The sequence below is a fragment of the Vicia villosa genome, unplaced genomic scaffold, assembly GCF_029867415.1.
Source record: "Vicia villosa cultivar HV-30 ecotype Madison, WI unplaced genomic scaffold, Vvil1.0 ctg.000799F_1_1, whole genome shotgun sequence".
NCBI lineage: Eukaryota > Viridiplantae > Streptophyta > Magnoliopsida > Fabales > Fabaceae > Vicia > Vicia villosa.
In genome coordinates, this window is record NW_026705354.1 from 288,581 (window position 1) to 313,173 (window position 24,593).

General features: G+C 33.9%; 1 protein-coding gene across 2 annotated transcripts; it reads left to right on the plus strand.

Annotated features, from left to right (window-relative positions):
- Nucleotides 1-5,451: 5,451 nt before the first annotated feature.
- On the plus strand, nt 5,452-22,562 carry LOC131631285 (uncharacterized). Of its 2 annotated transcripts, none has more exons than XM_058902081.1 (11): nt 5,452-6,146; nt 6,309-6,573; nt 8,767-8,926; nt 9,163-9,841; nt 9,992-10,421; nt 10,537-10,718; nt 19,532-19,691; nt 19,818-20,045; nt 20,128-20,478; nt 21,689-21,790; nt 21,896-22,562. In XM_058902081.1, the coding sequence occupies exons 1-11, from the start codon at nt 5,650-5,652 to the stop codon at nt 22,130-22,132; spliced, it is 3,291 nt and encodes a 1,096-aa protein (XP_058758064.1). In that variant the 5' UTR covers nt 5,452-5,649; the 3' UTR covers nt 22,133-22,562. The 2 variants fall into 2 exon arrangements, with proteins under 2 accessions (XP_058758064.1, XP_058758063.1); XM_058902080.1 differs by having other exon boundaries at nt 5,455-6,146; nt 9,100-9,841; nt 21,896-22,544.
- The last annotated feature ends 2,031 nt before the right edge of the window (nt 22,563-24,593 follow it).

Sequence of the window (24,593 nt, forward strand, 5' to 3'; positions counted from 1 at the left end):
TAGCATCTTTAGACGCATCATTCTGAGAGGTAGATGCCACTTGATCAGTACTGGCACCTGAAGTAGTTTGCTGAGAAGATGAGTTGGGAATGAATGCTTCATCAAATCTATGCCAGCAGTCCAAAACAGCATGGCCATACTTCCCACACAGTTGGCAAGTTGGCCTATTTCCTGAACTGGAGGAGGGAGTACCTCGACCTCTACTTCTGCCACGAAAACCATAGCCACGACCCCGATTGTTTGAATTGCCTCGAATGGGCGCAGCATGATGTTTGGAATTGGAGTTTGACATGGCAAGATTAGCAGACACATTGGATAGGGCAAGTTCTTGCCTAAACTTGTCCAATTGTGCTTCTTGCACATACAGTAAAGCTTCAACATCATAGAGAGTCAGAGAATCGGATTTACCATACATTTGCATTACAAACGGACTATACTCCTCATGAAGCCCATCCAAGATAGCATCAATTTGCGTTTCTTCAGTGACAACGTCACCTACAGCAAGCAAAGAATCAGCAATGGACTTGATTTTGAGGACATATTCAGACACCGTGCGATTCGCTTTCTTTGTAGTCTTGAGCTCAGAGCGCAATTGCCGAACCCTAGCTTTCATCATAGCATTGAAGTGCTTATTAATTCGTTCCCAGATTTCAAACGAGTGTTTGCACGAGAGCACTCTTGGAAGCACAGATTCAGAAATGGTTGACAAGAGCCAGATGAAGAGTGCTTGATCTTGCACCAACCAAGGCTCATATGCATCAGAGGTGACATGATTCTGACGATCAAGTTCAGATGCGAACTTCTGTGGAATTTGTGGGCTGAGATGTTAGGATCTTCTTGCTAAAGTTGCATATCATTGATCCTTTTTTGTGAGCTGAGCCTCCAAGCATTTTGGCGACATTCAGCACTGATGCCAATTGCCAAAAATCATTTTACTAACTACTATGCGTCTATCTGAGTTAAATACTTAAAATATAAGTTTCCCTACTTATTTGTTTGGTTTTTGACATTTTCTTATGCCTGGGAGTTTAACACACTTCAATGTCCTTTTAAAATTTTATTTTTCTATCATTTTATGGCACTGTTTTATGGCACATGAAGGATCATGAAATGGTTAGTTTTGAAATGGTTCCAGTTGGTTACCTTTAACCTTATTCTAACGTGCTTGCATTGTTCAAATTGTTTATATTTCATCATGGAATTGTTCAACTTGCATTGATTTTATATAATTCATGCATTTCTATGAGTTGGCTATCTCATTAGTTAGATTAAGAAATTACTTAGATGACTACTCAATGGAAATGGTTAGTTGATCTAAAGTATTCATTTAGAATATTTAATATAATGGTCTAATTTAATTTCAACATTCTATTTGATGTTTCAATGCTCTATGGTTGTGATATGTAAAATTAAACTGTTTAAATTGCAACTGTTGAAATGGAATTGTAGAAATTCATGTTCGAAATGGTGCTGAGAGGCAATCTTAGATTTCAAATGTGAACTGTCTTTAAAATTTATTACTTTTAAATGTATTAGACTTAGTGTATCTTTGGCTTCTTGCTTAGTGTTTCTAACATTTTTTGAAATGTTTCACATTTTCTGCTTTCTATTTTATACAGATGGTGTTAATCCTCTTTGGTCCTCCATCAAGATATAAAGTTATAGCCACAAGATAAATGTTTAGAAAGTTATTATGTATTTAATTGTATAGGTTTGATTGAATTTTTAACAATTGAAAGAAATGTGTTAGATATTTATTTAATATTATTATAGGTTTATTTAATATTTTTTATTATAAATTTATTTGCTCATGTAATGCAGCAATATTAATTAAATTTCCTTATTTTTTTCTTATCAATTTTTCATATCAAAGTTTCATTCATTACATCATTCAATATGGGTTTATAAAATAAAGGTAATATAAGTTTATGAAAAAATACATCAACCAATAGGAACCCGTGGAATATCACAGGCATTAATGGAAGGAGAAGGAAATCTGTCGATCAAGTATTAATCCAATGAATCAATTGTGGACCCTTAAATCATTAAGGGAAGACATTGATATAAATGACGATTTTATTTGAAGTTTGGAATACTTCATATATTCAATAATTTGTAAATATAAAATAACATTTACAATATCATTAATTCTTTAATTTATAATATTTAAATTCGTTAATTTAATTTATAATATTTAAATATTTTTTATTCTACTACTAATTACATATTCCCTAATTTTTCATTTGAAACCCGTAAATACGTATAAATTTATTTTTATTTCAATTTCAACTTTTTGAATAAAATTATCTTTAATTGAAGAAAAAAATTATGATAACTTAAAGTAAATAAAAAATATAAGGTTTTGAATAAGATATATATTTTTTCAACCACTTATTCACTTTTATATATAAAACGTATTTGTTTTTGAAAAAACATTAATTTTGGGATATAAGTCACTATCATTGTTAATCAGAAGTTCTATTTTTTTTTCAAGGCTCAAAGATGAATTTACTATATATTTTGTATTTATTGGTAGGGAAAGTCTAAGAAGAGCAATTTATCTTTCATGTTTAATTCACAGTTTGAGATTTTTTTATATTATTATTGTAGTAGTGGAATGTAATTTTTTATTTGATAATACTAAGGATACAGTTTTTTTTATAAGTTCATATATTTTTTATTAAAAATATGATGTATATCCATAATTTGCACGGGTAAAAGTACTAGTTAATGTAATTTAATTTTGAATATGCCGACTGAATTACCAATAACAACTTTTTAAAATTTGAGGAGTATTTGATTACTTAATTCAAATATTTATTTAGTTTCTTTATTATGTGCTAATGAAAAAATGGGTTCTGTTTATAAATTGTATATTTAATAATTTCTTTAGTGATTCACTTTAATAAAATAAAGTAACATAATTGAAATATAACAAATTACAGTTAATGATGTATATTTGTTTTATATCTTTTACTTTGACGATATTACATAAAATATAAAATATAATTTTATCAAATTATTTAATGATAAATATTTGTTTTGTGTTCATATTTGTATGGTATATAATTTTCTTAATAACTAATTTTTTTTTAAAAATCTTAAATTTAACTAAGTGATTAGTACCGTGGCAATGTTCGCATATGAATTATGTTTTCTAACGAATTTTAAAGTAACTTGTATTTAGAAAAACAACCGAGAAAAATATGATCAAATTACAGTGATATAATTGTTCTGGATATTTTATTAAAGATATTTAAAAATTAATAATTTTAATTAATAATTTAGTGATAAATATTGATATTGTATACAATTTTTATACACTCAAATATTTTTAAGTGACTTATATTTTAATAAAAAATCATTAAATTTAATGACAATTATTTTTAATGTATATTACTTCACATAATAAATCATTAAAGAAAAATATTTAGTTAGTTGTATCACAATTGAAACAATGGAAAAAAATATAAGGTGACAGAAATTGAAACAATGAATTTTTTTTTTAAACATATACAAATTAAAAATAATTTGTTTATTAAAAACACCCATATAGCCTTTAATTAATTGTATTACAATGGAAACAATGGAAAAAAAAGTTGATAGAATTTGAAACAATGAAAAAAAATATCCTTTTAAACATACTAATTAAAAATAATTTGTTCAATAAAAATTGTGACAATTCTCCATATAGCCCTTTAAAAACATGACATGCCAAAATATTACAGAAATTAAAAAAGGATAAAAAATTAATTTCAATGGTAATCTACTTTCTCAAGTTTTACGGGAGATTATAATATATTTTGGTAAAATATTTTTGTTTTTCTTATTAACATTTTAATTATACTTTAAAAATTAAGCGTGCATACAATATTAGTACCTACACGGATTTTAACATTTTTTTTACGATCAAAGAAAATAAAAGTAAAGCTTATAAGTTATACTATTGACTTTTCATTTTTTTTCAATATTTTATATCATAGTTCAAATTTTAATAAATACAACGTTAAATTTAATTCTTTTATATAATTATCTTTTTAGACTTTTAAATAGAATTATGTTTTTACTATTTTTCTAATAATTTTAGTTTTAAATATTTATTTGTCTCATTTATTAAACTTTATAAATTCTTTTATTATTACAACTCAATTAAACTTTAAAAAAATATTTTTTTTCTATTTTTCACAATTGAATTTTTACAAATTTTGTGTATTATAGTTTTTCTTAACAATAGACATTTTTAAAATTTATACAATTATCTTACAATATATTTTTTCTTTTTTCCAATAATATTTTGATATTTTTTAATTTGTTTAAATTTAAAAATAATATTTTCTAATTTTGATATTTACAAACTGGTGACATATCCGCGATTCACACTAGAATCCGTGCGGACGCACGGGTTTCCCACTAGTTTGTACAATAAATAGTAATAGTATTGAGACTTCATAATCCTCTTTTAAGCTTTGATCCGACCATGACCACTATGTAAAAATTTGATTTTTTTATATTAAAAATTTAAAAAATAATTATTACAAATATATGAATAAAATATATATTATATAAATATTAGATATTGATATTGATGAATTGAAAACCATAAATATATGGGTAAAAGATATATTATATAGATAATAGGTAATTTAGAGAATATATTATATAGATAATTTAGAGAATATATGATATTGATATCGAATATATATTTTAACCTTTGATAAATAATTTAGAGTTAAATATGTTTTTAGTCTCTATAAAATACTAAATTTTATTTGATCCCTATAAAAGCAAATGACATGTTTTGGTCTCTACAAAATTATTACATGTAGTTTTAGTCCTATTGTTAAACTAATGTGTATTTTTGAATGATTATTTTGTAGACATGTTTAGAATGTTTTTAAAAAATTCCTTGAATAAAAAGAAACTCAAAATTTAATTTATAAGTCGAGATTTTCATTAATTTTATCATTATCTTTAGAAATTTGAAAAATTCATATTTAATTATTCTCATTTTAAAAAATTTTAAGTTTGGAAAATAAATATTTTAGAGTATTTTAAACATGTATAAAAAATTGTTTAAAAATTTAAAAATTAAAGGGTAATTAAATAGTTTTCAAATTTTTAAAAAATAGCATAAACTAAAATTGTATAAAAACTTTAAAAGAACCATTTATTAAAGATAAATTTTTTATGGACCAAAATTTAATATTAATTTATTTATAAGGACGAAAAATATATTGAATATATATTTTAACCTTTGATAAATAATTAATGTTCATAGTATATAAACGGGAGAGAAAGATAATTTAGAGAAAAAAAATTGAAGTTTCATGAGAGAAAAAACCTAGGACTACGACCAAGCTTTCACACAAAGATCACGTGAAGAACACGCAAGTTTCGGTTTGCAAGAAAAGTCCATAGTTCCCTTCAACTTTAGACCGTGATCTCTGTAAAACCTTAAACCTAGTAAATAACAGCCAAATCGAGGGCTATTATCGTCTTTTCCACCGCCGTTCACCTTAACGTCTCGATTTACGTCCCAATTTTCACTCTAAACTAGGGTTTCTCTTTTCCCCCTTTCTTCTCAATTTTCTTGATTCAATTACCAATTACCAATTCTCGAACTTTCTTCACAACTCAATCGTCGGAGTCATGGAGCTTCTCCACTCCGACGAAACCGTGTCGGAAGATGCTGATATTCCTGAGGATGACAACACCACAAACGATTCACCAAACCCCACCGCCGGGATCGAAGACGGCGCGACTCTCGATGTATCAGGGAAGAACTTAGAGTTTCCGGCGCCGGAGAATTCCAAAGACGATGCCGTGGAGAGTTTATACATGTACAAGAATGTTTACAGTTTGATTCCGAAGTCGGTGGGTGGTCTCGTGAGATTGAAAACGCTGAAATTCTTTGGGAATGAGATTAACTTGTTCGCACCGGAGTTCGGTAATATGACGAAGTTGGAGAGGTTGCAGATGAAGGTAGCTTCACCTGGAATTGGTGGGTTGCCGTTGCATAAATTGAAGGGTTTGAAAGAGCTTGAGCTTTCCAAAGGTCCTTCTCGACCTTCTGCGTTTCCTATATTGACTGAGATTGCTGCTCTCAAGTGTTTGACCAAACTTTGCATTTGTCACTTCTCTATTAGGTCTGTGTTTTTTTGTCCTCGTATGATGTTCTGTTTAACTTGTCTCAACTTAAGTGTGGTTGTTTTCACTCTTTTGGAGGATTTTAATTTTGCAGTTAACAATTGTTATTGATGTTGTAAATTATGTGACTGTCTTACACTGTCCCCTGTTTTTAACTGTAGATACCTTCCTCCGGAAATTGGGTGCTTAAAGAGTTTGGAGTATCTTGATCTTTCATTCAATAAATTGAAGACATTGCCCTCAGAGATTACTTCTTTGGAAGCATTAATAACCATGAAAGTTGCTAATAATAAGTTGGTGGAATTACCGCCGGGTATGACATCACTATCGAGGCTGGAGAATCTGGACCTGTCAAATAATAGGTTGACTTCGTTAGGATCCCTTGAACTTAGCTCGATGAATAGACTTCAGAACTTAAATCTTCAGGTACCTATCTCTGATTTGTTAAATCCGGCTAATTCTGCAATATTAATGTTTTTTTATAGTATTCGCTTTCTTTTAGATAGTGTTTTTTCTGTTTGAGTTTGCTTTGTTATGGGTTTTTATGCTTGTATAAGATATATGTAAAGATACATATATTGGTGTTGCTTAAACTCTTCCACTTGTATCATAGGATGAGGAGTATATATTGACAACCTGTACCCTTTTACAATTTCGTCGTAAAGAGGGAGGGGAATTAGAAAGGACTAGAGTACAGTAGGATTTGGGAAAGAAGAGAGATAAACTAGGAAGTTTTACATAAATATAAAAACTCAATTGCATTAATATCCATCAGTTCAGGTTGTTTTAACATGAACATAGAGAACTAGAGCGCAGTTTCATTTTAAATGAACACTCACCATCCTTGTTCAAGTAATGGGGTGACATTTTATCCCCTGGATCTAATGTCCGTTTGCTGATGGCTTACGAGGATCTTTTTGCCGCTTCTTCCCTATTGGTTCTCTCAACTAAATTGTATATATTTACGAATTTTTCCGCCTTTCTTATGCCACATGTCATACTATAACAACACTTCGACCAGCAACAACTATTTCTGTTGAGGGAGAGACATTCATAATGTTGTTGTAATGCTAAATGGGAAAGTATATCTTGATTAAGTTCAAGAACCATTTAGAGAAAAAGAATTAACATTAAGATAGAAAGAATGAAAAACTGCACACCAATCTAGATTTGGTATGCCAAGAACCATCACCCTTAACTGCTATGGACTTCTTGAAGTATTGTGGCATAAAGAATACCCTGATGAATTTGTTTCTAAAGCTGTTTATATTGCAACATCATTGAAGGAAATTGATGCCTGTGTGTTGTGGGGGAAAATATCAAATTAAAAGGGTGACCAAATCAAACCCAAATAAAATATGACAAGTAAAAGCCTGGTTCTTGTGTTATATAGTGTATGCCACATTTTATAACTGATACAGCTCTAAATCACTGTTCACGTAGTCATTCATTATGCCATCATTTAAAGTGAAATCAGGGGAGGGGGGAAATATCAAATCATTTGGGTAATGAAGAGGTGACTAAAGTCAAGGGCAGTGAGAGAGTATTCTTACTTCTCTGATATCTTCCTTCTTTGTTATTTCCATTATACACACCTTGAAACCTTTTTATTGTGTTCCACTATTTGTGTAATGAAAAACACATTCCTATCCAATTCATTTGTTAAATACATATAATGAAACACGGACACCTCTAGAAGTAGGCAAATGTCGCGGCATTTCCTTCATAATATAATGACTTCACGAAGACACTCAGAAATTTTCCTAGATTTTAAAACATATAATATAATGACATTCCTTATTTAACTCTCTAAATTTTCAATAAATTAACAGATTAAAGTGTCTAGTGTAACAGGTTCTAGTTGAGTGCAAATGATTAACTGAGTTGCAATGTCTCCTATATCATTAGTGGTAAGCCAAATAGATTGGCACCATTTTGGGGTTTGAGTGCAATGCCGCGCGGTGATCCCTTCATAATATAATGACTATCCCTTCACGCATGCATTAAAATTTTTTCCTAGATATTAAAACATTAAAACATATAATATAATGACTTTCCTAATTTAACCCTCTAAATTTTCAATAAATAAACAGATTAAAGAGTTTAGCGAAACAGGTTCTAGCCGAGTGCAAATGATTAACTGAGTTGCAATGTCTCTTAAATCTATAGAAGTAAGCCAAACAGATTGGCACCAATTTAGGATTTGAGTGGAATATCCCCTAAGTTACACCATAAAATTCACAGAAGTGTATTCTCAAATGGCTGACTTTGTTTGCTTGAATCTGATGTGCAACGCGCGTCCTGTTTCCTTTACCTGAATGTGTATTTAATATGTATTTAATTTGCTGACATCTGACAGTGTTTCACATGGAGGGACCGCATTGGAGGTGCCTCTGTGCATCCAAGGTATTGATTTAGTAGATGTAGCTTGCCTGTGTGAGATATGTTTAAACTATAATGATCATGGTTGCTTGCGGTAGTGCATATATTTATATACTTAACATTACTTCTGTGTGTTATTAGGTTCTAACAGCGTAATTTTTTTATTTGAATTTTTTATTAAAATTTCCAATGATTTTCATATGTTAAAATTGTAACATTTGTTTTATACATTTCAAGTACAACAAGCTGCCCAGCATTTTTCAAATTCCTTCATGGATATGCTGTAATATGGAAGGAAATGATGGAGATAGATGCAAAGACAATTATAGCAGTTCTTCTGTTGAAATGGATGTCTATGAAAGCAATTTACAGGAAAATGAGGAAACCTTTTCTCATGGTGAGGTGCCTTTTCATTTTTGTTTCCTCCTCCTTTTCAGTGTATCTTCTCCCCTTTTGAATTATAGATGATTAAATTCATGTGTTAGAGAATTGGGATTAAATTATAGATGATTAAATTCATGTGTTTGGGAATTGGGATTGAATTTCACTTTCCTGTGAATTCTTTTGCAGGACCTCATAACACCTCATCTAGCATATTAACAAACTCCTCATCTAACAGTAGATGTTTTTCAGCCTGGAAGTCAGGTAAACGGTGGAAGCGGCGACACTATAAACATCAGAAAGCCCGTCAAGAACAGAAAGCTCGTCAAGAGCGGTTGAGTAACAGCAGGAAATGGAAAGGTGTAGATCATGACCAATTGTTAAGCAAGAAGATCCACAGAATTTCTGAACCAGAAAATCTGGATACTCTTGTCTCTGAAAATTGCACAGAAACTATACCTGACAATGGGAGCTTGGATGACAATCATAAAAAAATATTCTCCGAAGAAGCAGCGCATGAAAGTTTAATTGATAATGTTGACAATGATGAGGAAATTATTGAAAAGCAGTTTTCTCAAGAAGATTGCTGCACTGCGGAAGGTAAAGATGAAATAGATGCATCCTCATGCTCCTTAGACAATGGCCGAAGTGAACAGGATGGAGCATCTTGTTCAGTTTTTTCGAAGTGTAGTTTTAAATCAAAGAGGCATTCAGAACGGGATCTTGATAATCCTAAACCCCGCAAGTCTAGAAAACCTATTAGTGATGGCTCATTATTGTCTTCCAAATACAGTAAAATTTCATTTTGTGGCACCGAGGACCATCTATCAGATGGCTTTTATGATGCGGGACGTGATCGGCCGTTTATGCCTCTTGAGAGTTACGAGCAAAATCAGTGTCTTGCTTCTCGTGAAGTCATTCTGTTAGACAGGTATATTATTCCTACTACTAGTACTTCTAGTATATGTTAGTGATTTTTTTGAGGTACATTAATAATAATAGTAGTAGTCATAGTATATTGGTATCTTTTCTGTGATACATTTTTATATAATATGATTGGATTATTTTTATTGTGTTTCAGACAAAGGGATGAAGAATTGGATGCCATTATTCTATCAGCTCAGGCATTGGTATCTAATTTAAAGCAGTTAAATGGTTTAAACAAACCTGGGAGCCAGGGTGAAGTTGATAACTTGCAGACAGCATCACTGCTTGCACTCTTTGTATCTGATCATTTTGGTGGAAGTGATAGAGGTGCTATTGTAGAAAAGACACGCAAGTCTGTTTCTGGCTCAAACTATAATAAGCCTTTTGTCTGTACATGCTCGGCAGGAAGCAGAACAAGTATAAATGCTGCAACTGAATCAGTTGCGAATGCCATAGGAAATATTAATCTTTCTAGGATCTCTGAAAAATCTCTTGATTCTATTAAAAAAAGGCGAAACTCAATTATTGTTCCGATTGGCTCTGTTCAGTATGGTGTTTGTAGGCATAGAGCTCTGCTTTTTAAGGTGAGCAGTGTTGTTATATTCATAAATAGTTTTGTTTATATGCATATTAGGATGTAATCTTTCTTTTATTGCCTCTTATTGCGAGGACCTAATGCAAGTTATCTTTTGTTTATAGTATTTATGTGATCACATGGAGCCACCTATACCTTGTGAGCTTGTTAGGGGTTACCTGGATTTTTCACCACATGCTTGGAATATCATTCTAATAAAAAAGGGTGTTACATGGGTTCGAATGCTTGTTGATGCTTGCCGACCTCATGATATTAGAGAAGAGAAAGATCCAGAATATTTCTGCAGGTATTTATCGCCTCTTAGTAAAAAGGGATGTACTACTACTTTTCTTATTGTGAAGAGGCCGTTTGGCTTGCTATATTATATAATATTGCTTAATTTTGAATTGGTTGTATAATATGGGAAATGCTAACTTGTGCCCTTAGGGCACATATTAAGGAAATTAATATATAAATGTTATCTTAAAAGACGAGTATTCATTTCTTTAAAAGTTTAAAATTTAATTTTTTCAATACATTTTTTATACTTAAAAGATTCCTTAACATGGGCACAAGTTAGCATGACCCATATAAATATTGGTTTCATATTTAATATTGATTTTATATCTTGGTGTGTTGATATATGGATTTTTTTATTAGTTCTGTTCTGTTCCTATTATTATTATTATTATTATTATTATTATTATTATTATTATTATTATTATTATTATTATTATTATTAATAATAATTAGTTAATCAACAATCATTTGGTATTTTAGAACTTGGATTTGGTTTTGAATATAGGATCTGGTTTCATGCAAAGAGTATTGCTTAATCATTGGATAGTGATTGTATGTTGATGACGTTTACTTATCTATGCTCGATTTGTTGTTCGAATATGGCATGTTATTAGTTCTGCATCTATTACTTTTAAGTAATTATCACTCATTTAAAAATTTGGATCTGTTTTTGAATATTAGATCTCATATCCTATTGTAATGTAGCATGTTAAGAATATTGCTTATGCAGATGCTAAACCAACAATGGCACATTTGGCTCCCATTTAGTCAAAAGTATTTATAAAATCTAGCTTCATATATTAAGGTAAAAAGATATTTGTGACTCTGAATATTGTGTTGCTTTCTCCTAATTGTGGTTGTATAAAGGATAGGAGATTGGATCATAGCCCTGCAATTTGTAGTGGAACAATTAGTAGTGGAACAAGACCACCTTTAATGTCATTAGTGCTTACACACTTCACGATTGGTTAGCGCCTAGCGGAATATCAAAGTAAAATTTTGGGAGGAATTACAAGGTTGGATTCAAGATATACTTCAAGGGGATTTTTTTTTTCAAGGGGATCTTAATGGGTATGTAGGGAGCATATCGAGAGGCTTTTAGGGAGTGCATGGGGGTAGATGGTAGGTATGGCAAATTCTATGTCAGGAAAAGACAAAACAGAATGAAGGACAGTTAGTGCTTTAGGGAGCACATGGGCTGTCACAGCTGTCAGACAGCTGGCAGCCTCTGATAGGAGTATCATCCTAGGTTTTAGAATAAATATAGTGCCTGTAGCAGTAGTGGAGGCAGACTAGTACTGAAGTGGAATTCCCACCTAGGAGAGCAAAGGCCTCTCGAAGAGCCTCTCTTTTTTATTTCTTTTTTTCTGCAGACTTTCTTATTTGCCCTAATCTGTTGTAATTCTTGAAGCTAGATCCCATTTGAACTCTAGCCACTATTGAATACAAACAGAATATTTGCTCAGCATTATTGTTATTTGTTTATTTCCTAGAATACTAAGTTGATTCCTATCAATTTGGTATCTAGAGCCTTGGTTCTTTTTCTGTGTTGGATGGTTCACACTAGAAGCAACATGGAAAATAGAGTGGAATTGGTGGAACAGAGGATGAGTCACATGGAAGGGACAGTAGAACAAATCAGGCAACTGGTTTTAGAGCAGCAAGAAAGGCCTCATGTCACGATAGAACAAATACGACAGCTGATTCATGAACGACCTAGCAGGCACCGTTCAAGACACGAGAACGATGACGAGTATGGTGATGGAGAAGGAAGCGAAAGAAGCGGAGTGTCGCACGATTCTCGCCTAGGGAATCGACGCTATGGTGGGGGCAATGGCTCTAGATTCTTAGGAAACAGAAGAAGATTGGAGATTCCAATCTTTAAGGGAGAAGATGCTTTTGGATGGTTGGTGCGTGTGGAGAGATATTTCCAGTTGAATGGGATACGGGTGCGTGACAAGCTGGATGCAGTAGTGTTAGCCTTGGAGGAAAAAGCTCTAAACTGGTACCAATGGTGGGAAGAGCAAGCACCATTACGAACTTGGGAGGAGTTTAAAATGGCTGTGTTGAGAAGGTTTCAGCCAGGCATGTTGCAGAATCCTATGGGTCCCTTACTAAGTTTGAAACAAAGAGGGACTGTAGTGGAGTATATGGAGAAGTTTGAGAGGCTGGTAGCTCCTCTAAGGAGGGAGGAAAGGATAATGCTGGATTCCATTTTTTTGAATGGATTGAAAGAGGAGATTCAAGCTGAACTGAAGCTTTATGAGAGTCAAGGACTGTCTGACCTCATGGATAGAGCTCTCTTGATAGAGGAAAAGAATGAGGTGTGCCTAAGGAAAGGGAGCTCATGGAAGGGGAAGGGAGTGTTCAAAAACAGGGAGTTAGGAGAGGGAGGTGCTAGGAAGGAAGGAGAAAAGGGGAGTGGGGGAGAAAAGCACAAAGGGAGGAGGTTGAATCCTGCTGAGTTGGAAGAAAGAAGCAAGAAGGGTCTGTGCTTTAAATGTGGTGACAAATGGAGTAGAGAACACATATGCAAATTTAAGCATATGAGTTTTAAGTTATGTGAAATCAGTAGTGATGAAGAAGGAGAACCTCTTGGAGTAAGCACTCAAACTGAGGAGAATGTAGAAGAAGTGTTGGAATTCAAAACCTTGCAACTGTCAATGCAAAGCAGACAGGGTTATACTTCTAATAGAGCCTTCAAAGTATGGGCAACTATTCAAGGGCAGAAACTAATTACCCTAATTGACTCAGGAGCATCCAGCAACTTCATTGATGCAAGGCTAGTAGCACAACTGGGCTTACCTCTAAAGGAGACTGCACCCTATGTGATTGAGATGGGGAATGGAGAGAGGGTTAAGCATCAAGGCATTTGTGAAGGGTTAGAGTTTAATGTGCAAGGTGTTGATTACACTCAACATTTTTTCCTAATGGAGTTAGGAGGGGCTGAACTGGTGTTGGGGTTAGATTGGTTAGCTAGCTTGGGCAACATTGAAGCAAATTTCAGTGTACTAATGATTAAATGGAATCAGGAGGGCAATGAGCATTGGATATTTGGCGATCCTGTGCTGAGTACCAAACAAGCTTCAATGAAGGAGATGATGAAGGCTTTGAACAATGAAGGAAGAGGCCTGCTAGTGGAGGTTGTCCAAGAAGGGGAGGGAGATATAGCAGTAGGGCATGCAGAATGGAAGGGATTGTTGGCAGAATATGAAGATGTGTTCCATCTTCCTCCTGGACTGCCACCAATGAGGGAGCATGACCATGCCATCACTCTTAAACCAGGTACTGCTATACCAAATCTCAGGCCTTATAGATACCCTTTTTATCAAAAGAATGAGATTGAGAAAATTGTGGGAGAGATGCTGCAAGCAGGGGTGATTAGACATAGCACTAGCCCTTTCTCAAGCCCTGTATTGCTAGTGAAAAAGAAGGATGGAGGATGGAGGTTTTGCACTGATTATAGAGCTTTAAACAAGATTACTATACCTAACAAATTTCCCATACCAATCATTGAAGAGCTATTAGATGAGTTGGGAGGGGCAACCATCTTTTCAAAGTTAGATTTGAAATCAGGTTATCACCAAATAAGAATGAGAGATGAAGACATTCCCAAGACAGCATTCAGGACTCATGAAGGGCATTATGAGTACTTGGTGATGCCCTTTGGATTATCTAATGCACCATCCACCTTCCAATCCCTCATGAATGAGGTACTCAGGCCTTATTTGAGGAAATTCTGCTTAGTATTTTTTGATGATATACTGATCTACAGCAGGAGCAAGGAGGAACATAAGGAGCACTTATCTGTGGTTCTGGAAGTGTTAAGGAACCACAAGTTGTTTGCCAATAGAAAGAAGTGTTCTTTTGGGCAGGATCAGGTGGAATACCTAGGGCATTTAATTTCTGGTAGAGGAGTGGCTGCTGATCCTAAGAAGGTGGAAGACATGGTAAAATGGCCAGTTCCTAAGAATTTAAAAGGGTTAAGAGGATTCTTGGGGATTACTGGTTACTACAGGAAATTTGTTAAAAATTATAGCAAGATTGCTTGGCCTTTGATTCAATTACTAAAGAAAGACAACTTTAACTGGGGAAGTGAAGCACAAGTAGCTTTTGAGGAGTTAAAGAAAGCAATGACCACTGTACCAGTGCTAGCCATGCCTGATTTTGAAGAAGAATTTGTGATAGAGGCAGATGCTTCTGGCAAGGGTATTGGAGCTGTGTTGATGCAGAGAGGAAAACCAATATCTTATATGAGCCAAACTTTATCTGACAGAGCCCAGGGCAAGTCAGTTTATGAGAGAGAATTAATGGCTATAGTGATTGCTATACAGAAGTGGAGACCATATTTGTTGGGAAGGCACTTCAAGATCCATACTGACCAAAAGAGTTTAAAACACATCACTGAGCAGAGGATCATGGGAGAAGAGCAACAAAAGTGGTTGTCAAAATTGCTAGGTTATGACTTTGAAGTCAAGTATAAACCTGGTAAGGAGAATAGTGCTGCAGACTCACTCTCCAGGCAGATGCAATGTGGGCACATCACCACAGTGCAGAGTGAAGTATGGGAAGGATTGGAGGAGGAGGTTCAGCAAGATGAGAAGTTAAGGGAGATAGTTCAGCAGCTGATAACTGACCCTCATAGTCAGAAGGGTTTTCAGTTGAAAGGAGGAAGGTTGTTCCATGAAGGCAGGGTGGTAATTCCAAGAAATTCTTCCAGGATTTCTTGGATCCTTAGGGAGTTTCATGACACAGCTGTAGGAGGACACTCTGGGCATTTAAGAACCTACAAGAGGATTGCTAGTGTGGTGTATTGGGAAGGAATGAGGAGACAAATACAGGCTTATGTGCAGTCTTGTGAGGTTTGCCAAAGAAATAAATACCAAACCCTGTCCCCAGGGGGTTTGCTGCAACCATTGCCCATTCCCACTCAGATTTGGAGTGATATCTCCATGGATTTCATTGGAGGACTACCCAAGGTACAAGGAGTGGATACTGTGTTTGTAGTAGTGGATAGATTGACTAAGTATGCCCATTTTTTCCCTATTAGTCATCCTTATAATGCTAAGAGCATTGCTGAGATTTTCATTAAGGAAGTGGTAAGGCTTCATGGGTTTCCAACATCAATTGTGTCAGATAGGGACCAGATCTTTCTAAGTCAGTTCTGGTCAGAATTGTTCAAGCAAGCTGGGACACAGTTGAAATACAGCAGTGCTTACCACCCTCAGTCTGATGGCCAAACAGAAGTGGTTAACAGATGTTTGGAGACTTACTTGAGATGTGTAACAGGGCAGAAACCTAAGCAATGGCCAAAATGGTTAACATGGGCAGAATATTGGTACAATACCAATTATCATGCTTCACTCAAGATTACACCTTTTGAAGCTCTCTATGGAAGGCCACCACCTGTGTTAATCAGAGGAGATGCTCCACTGTCAGCTGTGGATGAAGTGAATAGACTAACAGCTGAAAGGAATATCATGATCAAAGAGTTGAAGGAGCAGTTGTGCAGGGCCCAGGATGTCATGAGGAATCAAGCCAACAAGCACAGAAGGGAGGTAGAGTATGAGGAAGGAGATATGGTATTTCTGAAAATTCAACCTTATAAGATGAAAAAGTTGGCTAAGAGAATTAATCAGAAGCTGAGCCCAAGGTACTATGGCCCATATGAGATAATCAAGAGGGTGGGAGCTGTAGCTTATGAACTCAAGCTACCTGAAGATACCAAGGTGCATCCTGTCTTTCATGTTTCCTTGCTGAAGAAGGCAGTTGCTCCCTCAATGTTGCCACAACCCTTGCCCTCATGTATGAATGAGGATTGGCAGTTGGAGCCTCTTTCAGAGAGGGTTATTGATGAGAGGCTAAATGGACAAGGTGAGAGGGAAATGTTGGTGAAATGGGCAAATCTGCCAGAGTTTGAAAATTCCTGGGAAGTAGCTAGCAAGTTGAAGGAAGAATTTCCAGATTTTATCCTTGAGGACAAGGATAGTCTTCAAGGGGAGGGAATTGGTAGGTATGGCAAATTCTATGTCAGGAAAAGACAAAACAGAATGAAGGACAGTTAGTGCTTTAGGGAGCACATGGGCTGTCACAGCTGTCAGACAGCTGGCAGCCTCTGATAGGAGTATCATCCTAGGTTTTAGAATAAATATAGTGCCTGTAGCAGTAGTGGAGGCAGACTAGTACTGAAGTGGAATTCCCACCTAGGAGAGCAAAGGCCTCTCGAAGAGCCTCTCTTTTTTATTTCTTTTTTTCTGCAGACTTTCTTATTTGCCCTAATCTGTTGTAATTCTTGAAGCTAGATCCCATTTGAACTCTAGCCACTATTGAATACAAACAGAATATTTGCTCAGCATTATTGTTATTTGTTTATTTCCTAGAATACTAAGTTGATTCCTATCAGTAGATATGGTCATGGGGAGGTAAATGTGGAGAGAATAAATCCATCTTAGATTTTTCTTAATAGGAAATCAAATAGAAAGATTTGCTTGGACCGTAAAGTTATATCGGGAGAAAACTTAACTACCCAACATAAAGTATTGATTATGGGTGTAAGAGTTAAGAGGAGTGCGAATAAAAGTTACAAGGGGCTCAACGGATTAAGTGGTGACATTCGAATGGTGAAATACAAAAGATTTTTCAACACAAAAGCTTTGAAGGAGATTTAGGCAGCCACAAGGAAGTGCAAATGATATGTGAGACAAGATGACACAAGATATTAGAAAAGTAATAAAAGAGATATTGGGAGAATCAAGTTTTGGACCTAGGGGTAAAGAATCGTGGTGGTGGAACGAAAGTGTTCATAGTAAAGTTCGTATAAAAAAGGAATGTTTTAAAGAATGGTCTAGGTGTAAAATTGCCTAAACTTAGGAATATTATAATAGAACTAAGAAAGAGACCAAAAAGATGGTGGGTGAAACTAGAACTCAAGCTTTTGACGAATTATACAAATCTACAGGAACTAAGGATGGAGAATCTATATATAAGTTTGATAAGGGACGTGAAAGAAAGACAAGAGACTTGGATCAAGTGGAAGTGTGTTAAAGATGAAAGTTATGAAGAGTCAAGGGGGATATACAAAATTTTGATCTAGTGAAGTGTGTCAAATGAGATGTTGGAGAGGAGCCTTAGAAGCATATGTTTCGACTAAGTTGAAGTAAGACGAAGTGTATAGAATGTAAGTTTAGCAAATGGAGAGATGTTTCTAATCTAGATGTGAAAGGTGGAGAGTTGATCAAGTGAAGTGTGTCAAATGAGATGTTGGAGACAAGCCTTAGAAGCATGTCTTTTGACTAAGTAGAAGTAAGACGAAGTGTATAGAATGTAAGTTTAACAAAAGGAGAGGTGTTTCTTATCTAGATGTGAAAGTTGGAGATTTGATCATACATCAAAATTACATCGTTTAAATATCTTGAATCCATAATATTAAATGATGGAGCAATAAAAGGAGATGTACACCATTGAATCCAAGTTGGGTGGTTGAAATAGAGGATGGCCTCGGGAGTTTTATGTGACACGAAAGTACCACTCAAATTAAAGGAAAAATTCTATTGGAGAATTGTAAGATGAACGATATTGTACGGGATGGAATGTTGGAAGGTAAAGAACCAACAACGACAACAACCAAGCCTTATCCAAGCTGTATCCCACTAAGGGGGTCCACTACATGGATCAACTTCCACCACCTTAATGTTTTATCCAGGAGTTATTTTGTCGTTGATCCATGTCATAGAGATTCGACAAAGTTTTATGTTGGCTGTTGACTGCCTAACACAATTATCTCCTTTATCCGGGTTGGGATTGACTATTCATAGCAAAGCTAACATATGTGGTAAAGAACCAACACGAAATTAAATTAGTGTAGCTGAGATAAGGATGTTGCATTGGATGTGTGGTAAAACTAGACAAGATGAGATTATAAATGACAATATTAGAGAGAGTGTTGGGGGTAGCATCCATAGTAGAAAAGATTCCATAGTAGAAAAGATGGTGGAAATATGCTTAGGTGGTTTAGGCACGTAGAAAGAAGACATGTGGATTTTATAGTAAGAAGAGTAAATCAAAAATCAAATGAAGGATAGTTGAACCGCTAGAGATAGAGGAAGACCTAGAAAAACCATAAGAGAAAGTATTATGAAAGATCTTTAGATTAACGAGTTGGAAAGAAACATGGTTTTTAATAAAACATTATGGCGTAATTTGATCCATGTAGCCGACTCCACTTAGCGGGAGTAAGTTTGGTTGTAGTTGCTTCTCCAAACTATCAATCAAAGCATGTAAGGTGTTTAAACTTAATTAAGAAGAGTTCTTAGTGGTAAGTGAAATTTCTTCAACAACACCAATGCTTTGATTGGGCGGGGAGGAAAAATGAGATGATAGAAAGAATGACTTGAAAGAAAATTAAGATAAGAGATGATAGAATTAAGATAAGAGAAGATAAATGAATTGAAGAACGGATGGATTTATATATTTATTGGATAAGCAGAAAATTTTAAAGAAGTTTGAAAGCTTTCTTCCTCTTGTTTGGCTGGATGGAATGAGAGGAAAGGAAATGAATTCATGTAATGAATATATTTTTTATTTCATCCGAAAATTTCTCCCTACCTAGTTTCCTGCAATGAAGGGAATGTTTTTCTCTACTCCCTCTTTTCTTTCCACAACTAAATGATATTTTCGTGATATTTCTCCTGTTTTTTTTTTTCATCTCTTTAACAATCATTGCATATTTTTTTTTCTGCTGCCCGGAAATCATTTAAAACTCTTGCTTTTGTGGAATTATTATGCATGCTTATTAATTGTCTGATGACTTGGTATTTCTAGGTACATACCTCTTCGTCGAACCCAAATTCCTCTTTCAACTGGCATTCTTCCTAGTCCTGATTATTCCTTTCCATCTCTATCTAATTGTGATGAACTTGAGAAAAAAGCTTTAACTACATTAGTTCGGTGCAAGTATGGATCAGTTGAGGCTGCAGTGAAGGTATTTAATCATCCATGAATTGTAGTAACAGTCCTCTAAATTTTTTTTTTTAATTTTAATTGTTATTCCCGATCTTCTGATTTTTGGATATCATGCAATGTAATATCTTTCATGGTGTTGTTGTAGGTGCGTACTTTGGAAGTACAGGATAGTTCAGCAGACAAAATAAAAAACTTCGAATATAATTCTTTGGGAGAAATCAGAATTCTTGGTGCTTTCAAACACCCCTGTATAGTGGAAATATACGGACACCAAATATCTTGCAAATGGACCATCTCAGCTGATGGTAACCCTGAGCATCGTGTGTTGAGATCTGCAATTTTTATGGAATATGTGGAAGGAGGCTCCTTAAAAGTAGGATTTTCTTTATCATTTCATTGTTATTGTTAAGATATTTTTGGTTGTATTACTAACTCAACACATCGTTTTCTCACAGTCTTATCTAGAAGAGCTGTCAAAAGCTGGTGAAAAGCATGTTCCTGTGGAGTTAGCCTTGCATATTGCCAAAGATGTCTCATGCGCTTTGTCGGAGCTGCATTCAAAGCACATAATTCATCGTGACATAAAAAGCGAAAACATTCTGTTTGATTGTGATAGGAAGAGAGATGATGGAACTCCCACTGTGAAGCTCTGTGATTTTGATAGTGCAGTGCCGCTAAGATCACCTTTACATGCATGCTGTATTGCTCATGTAGGATCACCTCCTCCTTGTGTGTGTGTTGGAACACCTCGATGGATGGCTCCAGAGGTCATGCGGACTATGTATGAAAAAAATACTTATGGATTGGTAAGAACTTGTCAGCCATTTATTTGATTGTTTTACATGGCATTAAGATAGTGTTGTTTCTGTGTTTTCCTGTCTGAAATATAAGTATTATCAGGAGTTTTATATAATTACCTGACTTCTAATGTTCAAAAGAATAATAGTTTATGTCATTTGATTTTGGAGTTCTGTGAAATCAGAGGATACTGTTTGTGAATCTAATTTTAATAAAATAATGAGAAATCTCGTGATTTTCCTGAAAGATTTATTTTAGAATAAAGACTCTCACTTTCTTTCATTCATCTTTTCACTTATCTCTGAACACTTTCGTTTCTATTTTTTCCCCTGTAAACTGTTCCTATTATGCCACATTTTCATTTATTCTCCACTCATTTGGACGTAGCTTGTGCCCATTTTTCTAGCTATTTTCAATAATCGAAACTAATTAGGAATGATTCTCTTTTGAATAGTTATTTGGGTAATTTATTATTGTTTCTTTGGCTGAAGTTCGAGTTTCTTGGTTGCTGTTTTTAAAGATATTTTTGACTTGGGAAATAAAATAATGTCGAGATAATATATGTTTTACAAGTCTTGTTTACATACATATACAACTGAAGTATAATTTGATGTATACTGTGAAAAGTATTCTGCTTTATTTTGGACTATTATACTGGGAAGATTAAGGGAATCATGCTTGAAGGATTTTATTTTTGTATGATGTTATAATATGGATTTATCGATAATATGCTTATTCAAATTTCTTATTTGGTAGATCAGATTCAATATTCTTTTGTTTCTCTTTTATTTGTGTATTCCCAATTACATAGTTTCGCACGTGTGATTTTGGACATCATATTGTACATAATATGTAAGAGGTTATGAATAACTTTGTAATAAAGTTTAATAATAATTCAATAATTTTGAAAACTACGATCTTTAGTGTGTTTCTTGCCATTTTGTCTTATACATACCAAACTAGTATAAATTTTCTGTTCCATCTCTCCCTTTTTGTTTCTGTTTTGTTTAGAAGTATAAGTATGCAGGTTGCTTATTGGAATTGAATTTATGATATCATGTCTAGAAAAGAAGTAATTTGATTTGACTCTTGTTCTATGCACACGTTTGCTTATTGTCCTTGAATAAGAATAGATATATCGTGAAATCAATTCTAGTTTGCTGTGACTAGACATAGTTTTGTCTTCGGGCCTAATTTACCTCCTTCATTTTGCAACAGGAAGCTGATATTTGGTCATTTGGATGTTTACTGCTGGAGATGCTGACTTTGCAAATTCCTTATTTTGGAGTACCTGATTTACACGTCCATGATAGTCTGCAGGTATGGTTGCGTTTTCTTGTAGATGTATGTTGTTTTTTGAACTCTCCGGGCAATGCTCATTCATTGCAGCCCCTTAAATTAATATTTCAACTATTATTTATACAGATGGGTAAACGGCCACAACTAACTGAAGAGCTGGAGGCGTTAAGCTCAACAAATGAACCTACGATGATTCAATCCGGTGAAGAGCTTGAAAAATCAGATGCTGAGACAAACACATTGGAGTTCCTTGTCGATTTGTTTCACAGGTGTGTCGAAGAAAATCCAAACGACCGACCTACTGCCAAAGAAATCCATGAAATGCTGGTTGGACACACAAGGCATACAAGTTCAAAATGTTAGGGAGATTTAGGCAGGATATTGTTGGAGTGTCTCCCTGTTGAATTATAATATTTATTAGAACAAAAGATTTTCATTCTTTAATAGTGTGTTACAGTTTTACCCAAGAATAATTGTTCTCACTATTGTTTAGTCTTTTAGTGAGTTGTATTGTAATGTATTATTCTCACTATTGTTTAGTCTTTTAGTGAGCTGTATTGTATTGTTTGTAAAGTTTTAAGAGTTAGATCTATGCGGCTCTAATGTTATTTGATTGAGATCTTTGTAGCCCGGTCTCTTTAACGGATGTTGAGATAATTATGTAGTTCAGACATTCTGTAAGCTGTTTCATAGCAGTATTTTTCATAATTTTTGTACTGTCAAGCAAAGATGTATTTGGGTTTGTTGGTTGTGTTTTTTCTTGAAATATTTTTGATAAATTTGCATGGTTGTTTTTTTATGGATTGATGCGGAGTTTTTGCAGTTTTGTTGAAATAATTGACAGTATGAGATGCATGATTACTATTAAAAAAGATCTTGTTAATGAATTGGATAGAGTATTATGGTGGAATTTGATCTATGTTGCCAATTTTACTTAATGGACTAAATTTTGGTTATGTATATTTTCGGTTTTGAAGAATCAAGTGTAGATACTTTTAACAGAACTCTGAATAGCTGTAGGATTTAGTAAGACTAAATTTGTGTGATCTTGGCTTCAAAGTCTTAAGCTGTGAGTTCATGAGATAGTTGTTATCTTATTTCATCCTATCTTATTTTTGAATTGGTTTCATATGCTGCATTTAGGGGTGGGAATAGGCCAGGCCGGCCTACAGGGGCCTACGGCCCAGCCTACATAGGCCTAGGCCAGGCCAGACCTATTTAATAAAGAGGCCAGGCTTAGGCTTTTTTAAAAGCCTATTTTATTTAATAGGCTAGGCTTAGGCTATTAAAAAAGCCTATGAAGCCTTATAGACCGGCCTATATTTTCATATATACTAGAGATATGTTAAATAAGTTGGTTCATGTATGCATATATATTAGAAAAAAAAAAGCTAAATAGGCTACCCCATATATATATATATATATATATATATATATATATATATATATATATATATATATATATATATATATATATATATATATATATATATAACAAATGCTAAATAGGTTTACTTATATATGTATATATAAGCCGACCTACAAGACTTCTTAAGTTATATAGATTAATTGAAAACTTTAATGAGATACAGGCTTTTTAGATAGGCTTTCAGGCCAGGCCAGACTTTTAAAAAGGCCAGGCCAGGCCAAAAAATTGAGCCTATGATAGGCCTTAGGCCAGGCTTAGGCCTTTTAAGTTTATCGTAGGCCAGACCCAGACCTTCTAAAGCCTAGCCTAGCCTATTTTCACCCCTAGCTGCATTAGGTGTCTTTTACCATAAGATAAAGGTGTCCTTTTCATCAAACCTAATTATTAACAATTAATGAGGGAGATTCTTATTGGACACACCATTGGAGAATGACACCAAACTTAGGACAGCTTGTACACTCTATTTAAATATTTAAATTTGGTTTATGGGGATTCATATAGTTAAGTTAATCACATTGCTGCTATTGGAAGTTGATATGTGGTCTTGGCACTAGAGTGCATCCAGTAGCTACAACTTTGGACCACTCTACTCAACTCACATGATACTCCTACTCATTTCTCTCTCACCTTTCAATATCTCCTATATCCTTAACAAGGACTAGAATCTCTGCTTTTTCATTAAAAAATCACTTAACTATGTAGGGTTCTTAGAGTTTGGTTGGATAAAGGATTTTGAAGGAGAGGGTAAGAGAAGATTTATTTTTCTTTTTGAAAAAGGAACTTACAAACAACTTTTTTTAAAATATTTGAGATTGAAATGTGTTATATAATGAACTATTATATTATTGTTTCATTTTCCCCTTTAAATTTGACATATATAGCAAATTATAGACCTTACTGTAACTCTTCCTTTTAAAATTCTTAATTGCAAGCATTTTGAGAATTGGATTTTGGAGAATTCTAAACGGTTCAATTAATATTTTTTCGTATAAATTTTATATTTTGAGTATTTTAAAAAAATAATATGATAATAGTATAACATTTCAACCACATTTAACTTGTTTTTAAATTTTTAGTAATTTCTTTAATTTAACATAAAATGAACACTTCCTTCGAAAACTCTCATTTTAAATATCTTTATCAATGAGTTTTGGATACTGAGCACTAACACTTATTCGAGTTGGGTGTTGTCCTAAAATTTGTGATTGCATGCTCTCAAACACATTTTTACCGATTAATATCAAATGAAGTTATTTTTAATTTTATTTTTAATTTTAAGTATTAAATTTAATTTTGATTTATCCTATTTTGATCTAAGTGTGAATGTGTGTATTTACATCATAGCCAATTTAAATCTACCAAACACACATCAAATACAAGTGAAAGTGAAAGTGC

Excerpts from the sequence above, each read along its gene's own strand:
- LOC131631285 (XM_058902080.1), top strand. The coding sequence starts at position 5,650 with ATGGAGCTTCTCCACTCCGACGAAACCGTGTCGGAAGATGCTGATATT. Across the intron at positions 10,719-19,531 it reads GATCCAGAATATTTCTGCAG|GTACATACCTCTTCGTCGAA; the intron begins GTATTTATCGCC and ends TGGTATTTCTAG. Across the intron at positions 20,479-21,688 it reads AAAAAAATACTTATGGATTG|GAAGCTGATATTTGGTCATT; the intron begins GTAAGAACTTGT and ends ATTTTGCAACAG.